At 38.7% G+C, this 16,286-nt stretch overlaps 1 protein-coding gene across 1 annotated transcript in view; it reads right to left on the reverse strand.

Moving 5' to 3' along the window:
• Positions 1-16,286, reverse strand: part of NPR3 (natriuretic peptide receptor 3) — a 117,227-nt gene that overhangs the window by 91,382 nt on the left and 9,559 nt on the right. The window contains exon 3 of the mRNA XM_063456836.1: positions 4,867-4,989. Coding sequence (XP_063312906.1) covers positions 4,867-4,989 — 123 coding nt within the window. The remainder of the gene's footprint in view (positions 1-4,866; positions 4,990-16,286) is intronic.

Genomic DNA, 16,286 nt, shown 5'->3' on the forward strand with positions numbered 1-16,286 from the left:
ATGCTGCTGGGAGGTGAGTGGGAGTGTTACACCACATGCACGTAAGAGTTTATTTACTTAACAGCAAATTATGGTGAACAGACAACCAAATTTAAAAAAAAAGTTTGTCCAAAATCAGCATGTTAAACAAGTTTTTTTTTTCATTGTGGCTATTTTTCATAGTTTACAGTTTAGCAAATAAAGCTCAGCTCCATGAAAATGTAAGTTATGATGACTATTGTTAAGTAAATGTATATTTTTATAAAAAATAATACAGTTTTCCAAGAGTGTATATATATATATATTTATTTATTTACTTTCTCACCCGTCCAGGTGGTATTTTCATTTTTTATTTTTGTGTATTGCTCATTCTAGGGTCCTCTACTATAGGCTTGGGAGCCTGAGGGTTCTGAGCAGTATCTGGGAATATTACTGCGTTCACTTTCCACATCCTTTCTAGCTACTCTTTCAAACTTTGTACATATATATATACAGGGAGTGCAGAATTATTAGGCAAATTAGTATTTTGACCACATCATCCTCTTTATGCATGTTGTCTTACTCCAAGCTGTATAGGCTCGAAAGCCTACTACCAATTAAGCATATTAGGTGATGTGCATCTCTGTAATGAGAAGGGGTGTGGTCTAATGACATCAACACCCTATATCAGGTGTGCATAATTATTAGGCAACTTCCTTTCCTTTGGCAAAATGGGTCAAAAGAAGGACTTGACAGGCTCAGAAAAGTCAAAAATAGTGAGATATCTTGCAGAGGGATGCAGCACTCTTAAAATTGCAAAGCTTCTGAAGCGTGATCATCGAACAATCAAGCGTTACATTCAAAATAGTCAACAGGGTCGCAAGAAGCGTGTGGAGAAACCAAGGCGTAAAATAACTGCCCATGAACTGAGAAAAGTCAAGCGTGCAGCTGCCAAGATGCCACTTGCCACCAGTTTGGCCATATTTCAGAGCTGCAACATCACTGGAGTGCCCAAAAGCACAAGGTGTGCAATACTCAGAGACATGGCCAAGGTAAGAAAGGCTGAAAGACGACCACCACTGAACAAGACACACAAGCTGAAACGTCAAGACTGGGCCAAGAAATAGCTCAAGACTGATTTTTCTAAGGTTTTTTTGGATTGATGAAATGAGAGTGAGTCTTGATGGGCCAGGTGGATGGATTGGTAAAGGGCAGAGAGTTCCAGTCCGACTCAGACGCCAGCAAGGTGGAGGTGGAGTACTGGTTTGGGCTGGTATCATCAAAGATGAGCTTGTGGGGCCTTTTCGGGTTGAGGATGGAGTCAAGCTCAACTCCCAGTCCTACTGCCAGTTTCTGGAAGACACCTTCTTCAAGCAGTGGTACAGGAAGAAGTCTGCATCCTTCAAGAAAAACATGATTTTCATGCAGGACAATGCTCCATCACACGCGTCCAAGTACTCCACAGCGTGGCTGGCAAGAAAGGGTATAAAAGAAGAAAATCTAATGACATGGCCTCCTTGTTCACCTGATCTGAACCCCATTGAGAACCTGTGGTCCATCATCAAATGTGAGATTTACAAGGAGGGAAAACAGTACACCTCTCTGAACAGTGTCTGGGAGGCTGTGGTTGCTTCTGCACGCAATGTTGATGGTGAACAGATCAAAACACTGACAGAATCCATGGATGGCAGGCTTTTGAGTGTCCTTGCAAAGAAAGGTGCTATATTGGTCACTGATTTGTTTTTGTTATGTTTTTGAATGTCAGAAATGTATATTTGTGAATGTTGAGATGTTATATTGGTTTCACTGGTAAAAATAAATAATTGAAATGGGTATATATTTGTTTTTTGTTAACTTGCCTAATAATTATGCACAGTAATAGTCACCTGCACACACAGATATCCCCCTAAAATAGCTATAACTAAAAACAAACTAATAACTACTTCCAAAAATATTCAGCTTTGATATTAATGAGTTTTTTGGGTTCATTGAGAACATGGTTGTTGTTCAATAATAAAATTAATCCTCAAAAATACAACTTGCCTAATAATTCTGCACTCCCTGTATATATATTACCTCAAGCTGAGCATTAATGTTTTGATGTGGGGGAATACACGTGCTGTCAGGGGCACTGCATGCTCGGCTATATTATTTCCATGCACGACAAAAATAAAGATTTACAAATATATATATATATATAAGTATAAAGAGAGAGAGAGAGAGAGAGAGAGAGAGAGAGAGAGAGAGAGAAAGCACAAACCAAGAAAGTTATGGTGGGGAAAAATAGTGATTGAATACCCCTTCCACCTGATGCCAGTGGATAGTCAATGTTGAACACAAATCTGCACACCAGAAAAGCCATAAGACTTGCTTACTACTGCAAGGGATTCTGAATGCGCAGTATCACCTTTTTGCCTCATTATTCCATTTTAAAAATTCATTTATTTGAGCTTATTCTTGCTGTAAATGACAGCTTTCAAACACAACTCAGGGAGAGAAGCAAAACCAGTGAATCACTCATGGACAGCTGTTTTGTTGTTAATGCAACTCATCAGCATGAGATTGGTTACTGGCTTGCTATTGAGGCTTGGTGTTACTTGTGGAGCACAAACCAAGAAAGTTATGGTGGGGAAAAATAGTGATTGAAAATCCCTTCCACCTGATGTCAGTGGATAGTCAATACATTGTTAAACACAGATCTGCACACCAGTCAAGCCACAAGACTTGCCATTCCCACAGAGATATCAATTTTGCAATGATGTTACTAATGCAAGGAAGTAGTAACATCATTGCAAAATTGAGATCTCTGTGGGAATGGCAAGTCTTGTGGCTTGACTGGTGTGCAGGTATATATAGTGTAGATTGGATTAATCATATTAGTACAGTAGAAAAGAAGCCAAAATACCAGAGTATGCAGTATGCAATGATACCTTTTTTCTTGGACTAACATAATATTTCAAAGACAGGATTTTGAGAGTTTTCCTCTCTTCCTCAGGTCTGAAGCAATACTGATCAATCTGATAGAGTTTAACACTTAAAACAACTGATGTTAGAGAAGGGGATGGAGGAGTGACAGTATTGCTTCAGACCTGAGGAAGAGAGGAAAACTCTTGAAAGCTTGTTTTTGAAATATTTTGTTAGTCCAATAAAAAAGTTATCATTGCATTCTGCGATACGATTTTTTGTCATATATATATATATACACACACACACACACACACACACACACTTCAACGAAAGCATGGGTTGAGATCCAAAACAACAAACAGAACAGAAACCAACCATGGAATGTACAGTTTTAACCATTTAGGGAACAACAGTGTGGTGTCTTTTCTTGCCTAGAAGCTAGGGTTACCTGCTGATTTACAGCAAACTCAGAGACTGACAGTCTCAGAGAGGAGGATTATGATGCAACCCTTGGCCTTTTGATTTTTAGAACTGTTTCTCCCACCACAGTTACTCAAATGTATCAGGCATTTATGCTTCTCTTTTCCCCCTCCTGTCGATTTTGCTAGTGTAGGTGGATGTGTAGGTGAATTTAAGTGAATGTATTTTCGTCTTTATCTTGGAACTAATAAACGTTTTATCCCTAGTAGAGTGTCTAATAAGGATTAGTAACAATGACTGTTTACAGTAAGTTGTATGTGTTTGTCCCACACTGCACCGCAGAAGAGATTGTTTGAATAATGTTGGACCTTGTAATGAAATTATTTTTTTCACTTATAAAAAAAAAAAAGGCAAGCAAAAACTTCCCTGGCTATCTTTCTTTTCCTTGTTTAGTGACTAGTCAGTGCTTTTAAAATGGCTTGATGATGTGAAAACAAATAGTATATTCAGCCAATCAGAAAGAGGGCAGTGCATACTGGAAAATATTATGCTCTAAGCACAACAGACAGGTAATGTAAACAAAATTATAGTTTGAGTCACCAGAACACACAAAAATAAAAATAAAAAAGTAAAAAAAATAAAAATGTCTATTAAACTTTTTCTGGAGCAGTTAAGCCAGACTATATAAAGCTATGTGCCTAGTAAAATAGAAAATATATCAAAACTTGAATTCGCAAAGCTCAAGGCTCACTGGAAGATATTTATCAAAGTTTTCTGCATAGTGAAAAAAATGTAAAATCGTATTTATCTAAAAAGTTATGGTGTTTTTTATAGTATATTTTCCAGATTCCAAAGGAATTTCAGAAGACCGCAAATTTTCGCTGGTATAAAAAAAAAAAAAAAAAGGTTATCGAGCCTCCCCAGAATGTTGTTCGGCCATGATACAATGTTCAGAGTTGGAAGGGGGGCCCACAAGCATGGGAGTTAAATAGATAGAAACACAAAAGGGTGTGGGGTGATATATACTGAAGTAACATACTTCAAACCTGCATAAATATAATTATCTAGTTATTAGCAAGACATTTGATTTGAGAGTATGTCTGAGCTGTGAGTCCCCATTGGGAAAGTATAGTGCTACAGATTATTACTGTTATTTCTTTTTAAGAATGATGTATTTGCACATTTTATATTTAGCTGCCACGGAATTGTACTGATAAGAAATGGCAACGCTATGTGATCTAATGATGACTACAAACCCAAGCAGATGACTGAATTATTTTTTGTGACATTAATTACCTAGAGGATTTGGCCAATGAGGGGTGAGTGCACATTGAGTGGCAGAATTTGACTGCATGTAATTTAAGTAACAGGGCAAAACGTATTTCATCCATTCAGTAATAACAACATCCCACGATATACAGGAAAGTTAAATTTAGGCTTACTAGGTAATTACACTGACAGCAATACTGTTAAAAAGATAAATACATCGGTATATAGGTAACATTTTAAAAGGTTTAAATAGAAAAACATACAAAACTCTATTTCTATATTTTTAAATGCAACGGTATTAAATGACCTTACCGTAGGTTGAACTGTTGAATAGTTCTATGTTGAAGAAGACGCAATTACAGTTGGTCATGCCTTGTCGATGAGCAGCCAACATGATGTTCCTTACAGTGTCACTGCTTGCACACATTATCACCACTGACAGAGAAGGAAATAAAAACACAGATAACAAGTTAAAATAAAATATCAAGAAATTGTGTTGAGTGTTCTCTGGAAATTTAGTAATGTCAAACCAATAACAACAAAACAAAACACAGAAAACAGCACTGTGCCTTGATGTTTACTATGTTTAAAGGGAATTATCATTTAACTGTTTTTAATATGGTCTAGCAATTATAAATCTATATTACAAATCTAACAAGGACACCGTAAAATCACAACCATGAAATATGATAAAAATCAATACTATATAGAAAAAAAAATACATTCTCTTAAAATGCCAACAAACTGTAAATATTAGCCACACAAGAAGAGGCAACAGGGCTACAATAGTCAGCACTGGTGCCTCCTAATCGGTTCCAAAGGAACTCAAGGGCATCACCCAAAGTAAATTGAACAAAAACTACTAAATGGAGTCAGGATAACTCCTCACAAATATGTGGGGAATCCCTCCTCCATAAACAAGAACCTCTAAATGAATTAAGTATCCATAAATATGGTATAAGCCTTTGGTATAGAGGAAAAATAAAGCAGGATGGGACGACCGCCCACTTAAAGTTTGCGGACTCCCACTCCACCAAAAGAAGTTCCTTAAAAGTAAAAATTTGTATAGGTGGTATAAACCTTTATTAAAGCTGAATATTAGGATATTAAAATGTAAAGAGCCTAACTAGAACAGTAGGCTCTATGTGAAAAAACAAAATCCAAACAAATGTGACATTGTGAATCAACAGAGTGATAATACACCTTTAAAATTCTGGGTAAAGTAGTCTCAAAGGCCACTTCAAGTAGTAAGAGGATTTTAATAGCTATTATAAATATTCTCAAATTTGCGTAATCTAATAGTTCAGTAAGTCGATACCTCCAGAGTATCAATGTACAAATAATTAGTGGCTGTAGTGTGTAGAGGTTGTAAAAAATTGAACCAAAACACAGCCGCAGTGGACGGTTGCTGTCGGATGACAAATACATCTTAATTGTCATCCAAGGATAGCATCCAAGGATAGCAACCTTCTACTGCTTGCCCAAAGACCACAAGAATCTCCAAGTGCAGTAATGAAACAAGTGCAACACCTATCATGTGTAGCTTGGCCATAGTGCAGTTAAATCTTTTAAATCTTTTAATTCAAAAAAATAAAAAAAATAAAAAATGTAAACAGCCACACATAATAGCAGTACTAATAGAAATGGTAAGGTTCCATGATAGTTAATCTGAGAAGCAAAATAAATACTGGAGGAATCATGACCCACAGACCCCCTCAAACCTCTTTTTCTGGTACAAAAGATGGAATGATAACCTGGTCTGATACCTGGAACTTTTATGACCGTCTGGGGAGCTCCCAAATTTAAATTTTAAGACATTAAATAGATAATATCAGTGTTTAACATATACATATGAAATGCAAAAAATATAAAATCTAAGATTTTTATTTTTTTTTACGTTACAGGAACTCCATTAAAAGTTTTTTGTTTTTTTTAGATTTTTTTTACAATTTAGTACATATACCACCAATGGAAAAAATGCATTGAATTTTTTTGCATGTTTTCTTTGAGAGTATATAAAAAAAAAGAGCTTGCAAAAGCCGTAGACCTGCAGTAAACCCACTTTCCTTAACATAAACATTCAGTCTGTGCCAGGATATACACCAATCAGAACCTTCTCGTTGAGAAGCCTTAGTGTTGCATGCGATTGCAGCTTCCATATGCTTCTCAACAAGCTATAGTAAAGCTCACTGAGAATGGTGGAAGGCAGATACACCACAGCACGCCTGTCACCTCCGTTAGCTCTGGGAAGCTAACAGAAGTGACATGACAGCCAAACACGTGTTTCTGTCCCAAATTACAAACGGCTAATTTCTATAAATGTTATTTTTTTGTATTCTGTTGCCACTGGTCGAAGATTTTTTCACATGCGATATAAATGCATTATAATCGCAGGGTAGTAGACCTAAAAAATGCTACACTATTACTGCTGGCTGTCAGGATACTAGTTGATCCAGGACACAGAATTGTGTCACACCTATGACTAAAGGTAACGTCATAGAGGGCCTTAGAATGGCCGGACTTAACGTACCAAAGAATAGTCAGTAAACTTGCTAAGGTCAGGGACACAGAAGGAGACACAATGATGAGGGAAAGCCACAAGTCAAGGATACCAGAATACAGGGAAGTCAAAACAAAGCCAAATTTAAAAAACAGAAATAAACACACAGGAAAACTCTCTCGGATAACCTACTAAGGGAAACCACGACAGGGCAATGAGGAGAAGTAAAAATGTGTTTAAATAAGCCTCTTACAGATCTGATTGTCCGAAATCAGCCTTTGACCCCAGAACGTGCGTGTGCGTCTCGTGCGTGACTTCACACTATAAAACTTCACACTATAAAACTGAGTGGATCTGCAGCAGCAGGCGTCCACCAACATGTAACAGGAGTTAGATATACTGATGCATGTCCGCTGAGCGGCACTTCCGTTATTTTCAGGGAGGCAATTATTGTAGATACCGCAAGGTGAGGATGAATATGTTACACTGGCTCAGGCAAAATTGTAAAAATAATTCATTAATGTGATTAAAGAAACACTCAAAATACCATCACCACTACAACTCATTGAAGATCGGTTGACACTCTCAACCAAGGAGCAAAGCGCTGCACTATAGGGTCTAGCTGAGGTGAACTAAGAGATGCGGTTGCATATGCTCTTCGAGATTAGCAGGGGAACTGTCAACTGGTAAGAATTCAAACAGTTCTAATATGACTACAGACTACTTACAATTGGGGCACCAGTTGTGCTGGTAATGGTGCTCAGAAGGGCAGAATAAAAGAATATCTGGGGCACCAGGTGACAACAATATAACGTAACAAATATTTGTTTTAGTTTATTGCAGACCTACAACCCCTATGATGCTGAGCAAGCTTTAATCACTGCTTTACTAACTAAATATAAGCAGTCATTATAAATAGTGTAAGGCAATGATTCCATCCTCTACTTGGATTTTTTTCCATTATAGGAGCACTGAAATTATAAAGGATTTGCTACTTTAAAATGGCACCATCACGGTCTTCGGACTTTGCATAATTTGCAAAGATCCCGTCAGTGACATCCCTACTTTTGGTCCAGTGGGGGCCAGCCGAGAAAGGTGAGATTTACTTATGTGAACCTGCCCCTCGTGGGTGCCACCTTTTTTTCTGACCGATCCTCTACTACTCCTGAGAGGAGCCAACATCACCGCTGCACTCTTGCACATGCGCAGGAGTTCAACATAGAGGTCTATGATGGATCCCGCGAGATCTTCAACAGATACAGTGAATATCTCTGTAACTGTCACTAGTGATGTCTAGGAGTTTTACACTTCTAGATGGCAGTAGCTCCGCCAAGTGTCTAGAAGTGTCAGGCATAGGAAAAATACTTAGACAAAATAGTTCCTATTTTGTCTCAGTATATCTTTTGACTGGGTAGGAAATTCAGTGAAATTCTAACACAGTCAGTATGAGTACTTCATGAAGATTTTATCTTTATGAAATACTAATTTTACAGGGATGCGGGGGCATCAGTGCCACTTTAAGTTATGGTTTAGTCAGCATAGTTCCATATTAATTAACTTTGCAACTCACTTCACTGACAAGATCTCTACAACCAGGCAAGAGATCTCTCATCTCTCTCCTTCCTCTCACAATACTTCCCCCAACCTCACTCCCTCTGCTGTTCTTTGTTCACTCGCACCCGCTACAGCGGAAGAGGTTCCTGATCTACTCCAGTCCTCCCGCCCCACCATCTGTTCCCTTGATGCTATTCCCTCACATCTCCTCTGTACTCCGTCTCCTTCTCTTGCTCTGCCTCTCACTAAAATTCGCAATCTCTCCCTCTCCTCTGGCATAGTTCCATTACCCTTCAAACAGGCCACTGTAACCCCGATTCTAGAAAGCCCAACCTTGACCCTTAATCCCCTTCCAACTACCGCTCTATCTCGCTACTGCATTTTGCGTCCAAGATCATTAAAAGACTTGTGTATGTGAGATTGACAGACTTCCTCGAGTCCAATTCTCTGCTCGACCCACTTTAGTTTGGTTTCTGTGCTTAGCACTCTGTAAAAACGTCTCTGACTAAAGTGTCAAACGATCTACTCACTGCAAAATCTCATGGTCACTACTCTATCTTAATTCTCCATGACTTTCCGGTGCTTTTGATACTGTTGTTTATCAACAGCTTCTTGTCATCCTCGGTCTACGAGATATTGCTCTCTCCTCCTACCTCACCCACCCACTCTTTTTTTCTTGTGTTTCTTTCTCTGGCTCTTCTTCCCAACCTCTCTCTGTTGGTGTCTCCCAGGTTCAGTCATTGGTCCCCTACTGTTCTCGATCTATACTGCCTCCCTTGGTAAACTAATCAGCTCTTTTGGCTTCCAATATCAATTCTATGTAGATGACACCCAAATCTATCTGTCCTCCCGATCTCTCCCCGCCCTTCTTGACTAGTGTTTCTGACTGCCTCTCTGCTATTTCTAATTGGATGGCTGCCCACTTGCTAAAGCTCAACTTGTCCAAAACAAAACTTCTGGTCTTTCTCCCCTCAAGTGTTGCTACTACCATGTCTACCTCCCTCAATGTTAATGGTGCTACCATCAGCTCTACCACTCAGACTCGCTGCCTAAGTGTTCTCTTTGACTCCGACCTCTCCTTCATTCCTCATGTCCAGTCGATCGCCAAACCCTGCCTCTTCCATCTCAAAAACATTGCACACATCCGCCCATACTTAACTAGATGCGGCTAAGGTGCTGGTCCATGCCACTGGTCCACTCTAGCCTTGATTATTGCAAACCGCAACTCGCCCCATTATAGTCTATAATGAATGCATGGCAAGGCTCATCTTCCTGTCCGCCGCACCTCCCATGCTTCACCCCTCTGTCAGTCCCTGCATTGGCTTCTTGTAAGATATAGGGCTCAATATAAAATTCTAATTCTTGCTTTCAAATCTCTACATAATGCTACTCCCACCTATCTATCCTCCCTAATACACAAGTATGCCCCGTCTAGGCCCCTACGCTCTGCCGAAGACCTCCGTCTATCCTCTGCTCATACTCCCACCTCTGATCCTCGCGTTCAAGATGTCTCTAGGGCTGCACCGTTTCTGTGGAACTTCCTTCCTTTTTACGTTAGATGCTCACCCCCTCTCCACTCCTTCAAAAAATCATTAAAAACTTTTTCACAAAAGCATATCAATGAAACTGTTAATGGATAAAAAAAAACCTCACTAAATATTCAATGAATACTATTGTACCAATCTACTTCCCTAATACTTCCCTTACCTTTTGTGTCACTTTACCCCACTCCCTCTAGCATGTAAGTTCATTGAGCAGGGCCCTCAACCCCTTTGTTTCCGTGCGTCAAACTTGTCTGGTTACAATTACATGTTTCTTAGTACACCCATTGTAAAGCCATATGTAATTTGTTGGTGCCATATAAATATAATAATAATAATATTAATATAAACTCTGTTGCTGTGGTATTATACAGCTTGTGTACTTTAAATATCCTCTGCATACAGTAAACAGGATATATTAAAATACATGCAGGTCACTAGGGATCCCAATAGAGCATGGTGGACTTGAAAAGTAACTGTCCATTGCAAGTTTAATCTTATACACAACCTTCATTGCTAGGTCTTGCTTTAAATGAAACTTACTTTGTTGCACATAATAAAGATCACAGCAGCGTCTTTTCTCTATATGATACATTTAAGATAATCATATGTGTAATATAGATGCAAAGTCACTTTTTCTGAAAGTAAAACAAAAAACAAAAAAACAGAGTTGCAACTCTTTCCCTAAACTGAAAGGAAGATGGTAGTTTATCTTGGTTTTGGGCTTTTCTCTGGACTGAATCCTGAGCTGCAACACAGACTTTCTTTCTCTTCTCTCCCTCTGGTAATCTATATTACAGACTGCAGTTGAAGGACAGCTACAATTTTCAAGGAGGAATATAACCTAAAAAGAACAGTCTAACAACCACCATGACAACATATGCTCCTTGATTATTTATTTATTTTTTTCTGTCCCACTCACCCCTTTCCCTGAACATGTAGAATGAAGCGTAGGTTTATTGTTCCAATGCCAATTTTTATCCACTGCTGTATTGTATTGAAGTGAAGCATACAGCCATGATATAACCTGTAAGCCACCATTGCAAGTTTGTAATCACTTTGAAGGATGAAGATTGCAGGGAATAGGAATTTTCACCTGCCCCCTTTTTTGCTTGCTTCTATCCAAATCTTTTGTTCCTGTCGCCTATAAAGCATGCATAAGCTTTAATCCCTATGATCCCTGGAAAACATTAGGTAACTCAACAGGTACATGACAAACTAGATTTCAAAATAAAAAAAATAAAAAACTGTACATTCCATACATCTTATAGGATGGGAAGAGTTCTATGCATTAAAATAATAACTAAATATATTCATATTATATTATGGATTTCAGAGACTACATTTACCAGGTGTTTTGGAGCTGTTACTCTTATGCTTGTGATGTACTGATCCCATAATGTACTGCGAGACTCTAAGCTGACTGGGTGTCATGGGAATTATAGCTTGGACTGAGCTGACATGGGCCTCCATTTAATATTTTTGGATCAGCTTTTCAAAAGATCACAAACTCTCCAAATTATTTATGTACCAAAATTCCCATAGACGTTAATGGTGACACCTGTAGATAAATAATTTGAAAGACTTTGCTCACCTCATCTGAAAATCTAATCCAAAAGACTGAAATTGTGGCCATTGTCGGATCCTTAACTGCAGGTATAACTGATAGCAAGCCACATAACCAATCGTTGAGTGGTTGGAGTTAAGAGAAACAATGGCATCCTAAATATTTGGAAACCACATAGGTCAATACTTAAAAAAAACACTCCAGAGGTGGGTGTAGACAACAGACAGAAAGAATGGTCATTAAAAAAGCAAAATCAGGAGTACAAAGACAGGATAAGAGAGAAGGCTAGCAAGAACACACAGGATATTTAGAACAGCCATAAGAGGTCAAACCCATAAATGGATAATACAGGCTGTTTAATGCCCTTCCTTAGGTAGAGTGGCTCGTAACACACGTCAAATATTGCACTTCTTCCTCAGGTCTCATGCAAATAACACATGGATAGACTATACGGCAATAATCATTTTGCTAGGTCACGTAGATAATGCTGGTCAGCTGGCATGACTGACACAAGGTTAGCCGCCACTGACATATGGAATCTGCTCAACTTCCCTTATTTAGGCTTAAAGTTGAGCAGATTTCATTAATCTAAGAAAGGATTTTAGTTTTTAACTTTGCTCCTTAGCTGATCTGATATGTCTTCTATGATAAACATCTTAAATAATGTCAGATTATAATTTTAATTTAGTAGATGCAGTTTGCTGGCCTCAGCTTTGTGTTAACAGTAGCAGCTCCAGTCAAGTCTGATTTCTAGTTGTTTGTACAAGTTCGCTTTCAATATGCATAAAAACCTGTTTTTCTTGGCTGTACTACAAGTTCTATTTTTCTACTCTTTGTCTGGTTAATTAAAGCCCATCATAATTAAATAAAGCACACTAGCTGGATATGCCTACATAAATGCATCACTTGCCTAGGGGGTATGTTATTGTTATTTATTAAATACAAGTGCCTAAGATATTGCAAGGCAGCCTCCCAATGCTTGAGTTACAGCAGAGTCATGCTTAATGTGACAGAAATGGAACTGTGCACATTAAAAAACATGTGACAAACAGGAGGATCAGATGCCACTTTTGGATTTGTTTTATCATTTCATCATCTATTTGCCTCTAAAATGATTCATCTCCATTTGGACACATCAGAAACTCAGTGGGAATAAAATAACAAATAAATAAGAGCTACAATTAGTCCATCTAAAAGGTGACCCTAAATATCCATCCGTGCAAAACCGCCTAAGGAGTTAACCCTCCTAATTCTAGAATTCAATTATATACTAAAAGTGTACCTCTAAAGCAGGGGTGGGGAACCTTTTATCTGCCATGGGCCCTTTGGATATTTAAAACATCATTCCGGGCCATAAGAAAATGATCAACCTAAAAATTAGCCCGCTGTATTTGGTCAAAAATTTTAATTAACTCACTCCTAATGTGATGGCTGGAACTGCTTCTCTTTTGGTGTGATGCTAGCTGGTACTGATGATGTTGATACTCGCAGTGTGTGTGTGGGTGTGTGAGAGAGAGCGATGTAGTGTATGTGAGAGGGGTGTAGTGTGTGTGAGGACTGCAGTGTGTGTGGCATGTAGTGTGTGTGAGTGAAGGGTGCAGAGTGTGTGTGTGTGAGGGATGCAGTGTGTGTGTGTGTGTGTGAGGGGTGCAGTGTGTGTGAGAGAGGTGGTGTAGTGTGATTGTGTGTGAGGGGTTGCATTGTTTGTGTGTGTAAGGGGTTCTGTGTGTGGGGAGGTGCAGTGCGTTTGTATGAGGGGTTATGTGTGTGTGAGTGGGGTGCAGTGTGTTTGTGTGAGGGGTTCTGTGTGTGGGGTGCAGTGTGTGTGTGTGTGAGGTGGTGTAGTGTGTCAGTGGTCTTTATTGTGGTGGGGGGGATCTATATATTTTTTTTTTACTTAAAAAGAGTTAAAAAAATGTATGCACCTCCCCTCCTTCTTATCTCTGGCCTTGAAGGAGAGGACATATCACTGTGATCCCTGGTGGTCCAGTGGTTTTGTGTGCACTTTAGCCTGCAGCTTCTCCAGCTGCAGGCTGACTTCACTATTTTCTTCCCGCGTGCACAGCACTGTTAGAGCGTTGCCATGGTAACACCTGGCAATGCTACAACCTGCATTCTCGCGGGAGGATCACAGCCTCCCAGGTCCTCCTCCTATACTGCAGGCTCCCGGGTCCTAGCTGCCTCCCTCCATTCCTCTCCCTTAACAAACTGCCCAGTGACAGAGATCTTTGATCTCCCCAACAGCGCGAAAAAGGCAGACAATGGGGCCGGCTCTCCACAGGCCGGTCCAAATGATTTCTCCGCGGGCCAGATGTTGCCCACCCCTGCCCAAAAGGGACACCAAAAAAAGGTAATTGCCTTCAAAGTAAAAAGAGAGAAGAACAAAGATTATTTATTTATATATGACCTTCATTCAGACTTCTATTAAACAAAAAATAAAAATAAATAAGTAGGCAGAGGGCTGTATGATGTACACTGCTACATTGTTTCATTGATATAATTACTCCTGCATTTTGGTCTTCATTAAATATCCTCCCTAGCTAGTAACTTTTTACATATAATATATATACAATTTACAAGATACTTAGAGTGTTTTGATGTTTCATGTTCCACTATTTAAAGGAACAATATAGTGTCAGGAATACAAACATGTACTCCTGACACTATAGTCCTTGTATGGCTGTTTAGGTGCCCGGCCCCTCTCCAATTGCGCTGAAAATGTGTTTTTATTCACCTTTTCTCCAACACCGCGCTGGTCTTTCCGGGGCTAGCTCCTGCTGCTCCTGCTGCATGGCTGAGATAATCAAACTTGATGATCATACCCAGCCCAATGATTTACCATAGGAAAGCATTGGGATGCTATTGCACTTGCGTGACAAAACGCCACTCTGTGTCTATCAGCATCTACTCATAGAGATGCATTGAATTAATAAATCTCTAAGGAGAATGTTCAGCAGCTCCATGTACAGTGTGGAGACGCTGAATGCCAGTCTGAGTGACAGCTACTAGAGATGTTACTAGGCACTAATGTAAACACTTTTCTCTGAAAAGGTAGAGTTTACATTAAAAAGCCTGCAGGGACTGGCTTATAATGGAAAATTAAGTTATGCAATAACTGAAATGGGACATCTTAATGTAGAAAAGGCAAGAGTTAGGAAGAAAATAATTAATTAGAAAGAGAAGATGGAGAAATATTCTCAATATAGAGAGTATATCGAAAAGTAAGGTTGGGAGGAAAGGAATCAGAGAGGAAGGAAAAGTGAAGAAGATGGAGAAATATTCTCAATATAGAGAGTATATCAAAAAGTAAGGTTGGGAGGAAAGGAATCAGAGAGGAAGGAAAAATGAAGACTGGGAATAGAGGGAATGTTGATGGGGGCAGCAAAATCAGGTGTTAATAGTAAAAAAAAATCCTATTTATTCCATCACTGATGGGAGCCATTACTTTATCTTTATTTACCCAGCTCTGCAGGATACAGTGAAGATATCTAATTTTATTAAAATCTATCCATATAATCCATTGCAATACTTTTTCATTTAAAATCACAAAACTCATCAGTGCACCACATTTATTCCAAACAGCCAATTAATGCAATAAAATAAGAGGTAGTTTAATACTGGCCATTTTACAATAAGTAGAATTATTTTGGATCAAACAATACCCTATTACCCGTTAACCTTTTTGAGGTCAAGAGAGGCCGAGATGTATGCAGCTTATTATTTTTTTTAGCATTCTTACTGAACTTATCTTTGAGCTAAAGTCCGTATGCTTTGTGTGGTGTTTTGTTCAATACAAGTAGCTACAAAATGTGATTGTTAGTTCAGACAGAAGTTGGGATCTCAAGTGTTTCCTGGTATAACTTGTGCCATTGTTCTATGTGCCATGAAACATGGCCTGTTCTGGCTTAAACAGATGGATTGTTAGAGAATTCTACTCATTAAAGAGCTTAGCCCCTGGCAATCAGGGAACTTTCTCATATATAGGGTCAAGAGCCATGCAATTAAGTACGTCTAGCGTACATTTGATCATTAGCGAAAATACTTTAACTCATTGTCTGTTATCTAATCTAATGGCCAGGAACTTGTTGCTTAACCTTTCAGCTTGTGAATGCTTATGAACAGGGCCAATAATTACATGCATGAGAAAGTGAATGCCTAATTAGCCAAGAAAGTGAATACCTAATTTAAACAGTGAGCCACACAGAACAAATCACTCTCCAGGACCTGGACTGTGTTGCATTGTGAAGCCTACATGAAAGAAGAGAATAATATGCTCTCTGTTTCACAACTTACGCAAATGCAGTTTGTGTCTTTTTTTTAATACATAGGAGGGGTGACATTTTAGATTATTAGCAAATAAAAATATAATAAAGTGTAATATCCCATACATTATTTCTGAATGTAGATAGTGATGTATATAAGCATCGGAGTCAAGGATGAGACGTAGCATGTGATAATGTTTATGTTGTATATGTTAATATTGCTAACAGGCAAAATATCATTGAAACTTTGCACATACACATTTAAGCCATATTTAAAATAGTCTACTACTTCACTGTAACTGGAATAA

This window comes from Pelobates fuscus, chromosome 5 (assembly GCF_036172605.1).
Source record: "Pelobates fuscus isolate aPelFus1 chromosome 5, aPelFus1.pri, whole genome shotgun sequence".
Lineage (NCBI taxonomy): Eukaryota > Metazoa > Chordata > Amphibia > Anura > Pelobatidae > Pelobates > Pelobates fuscus.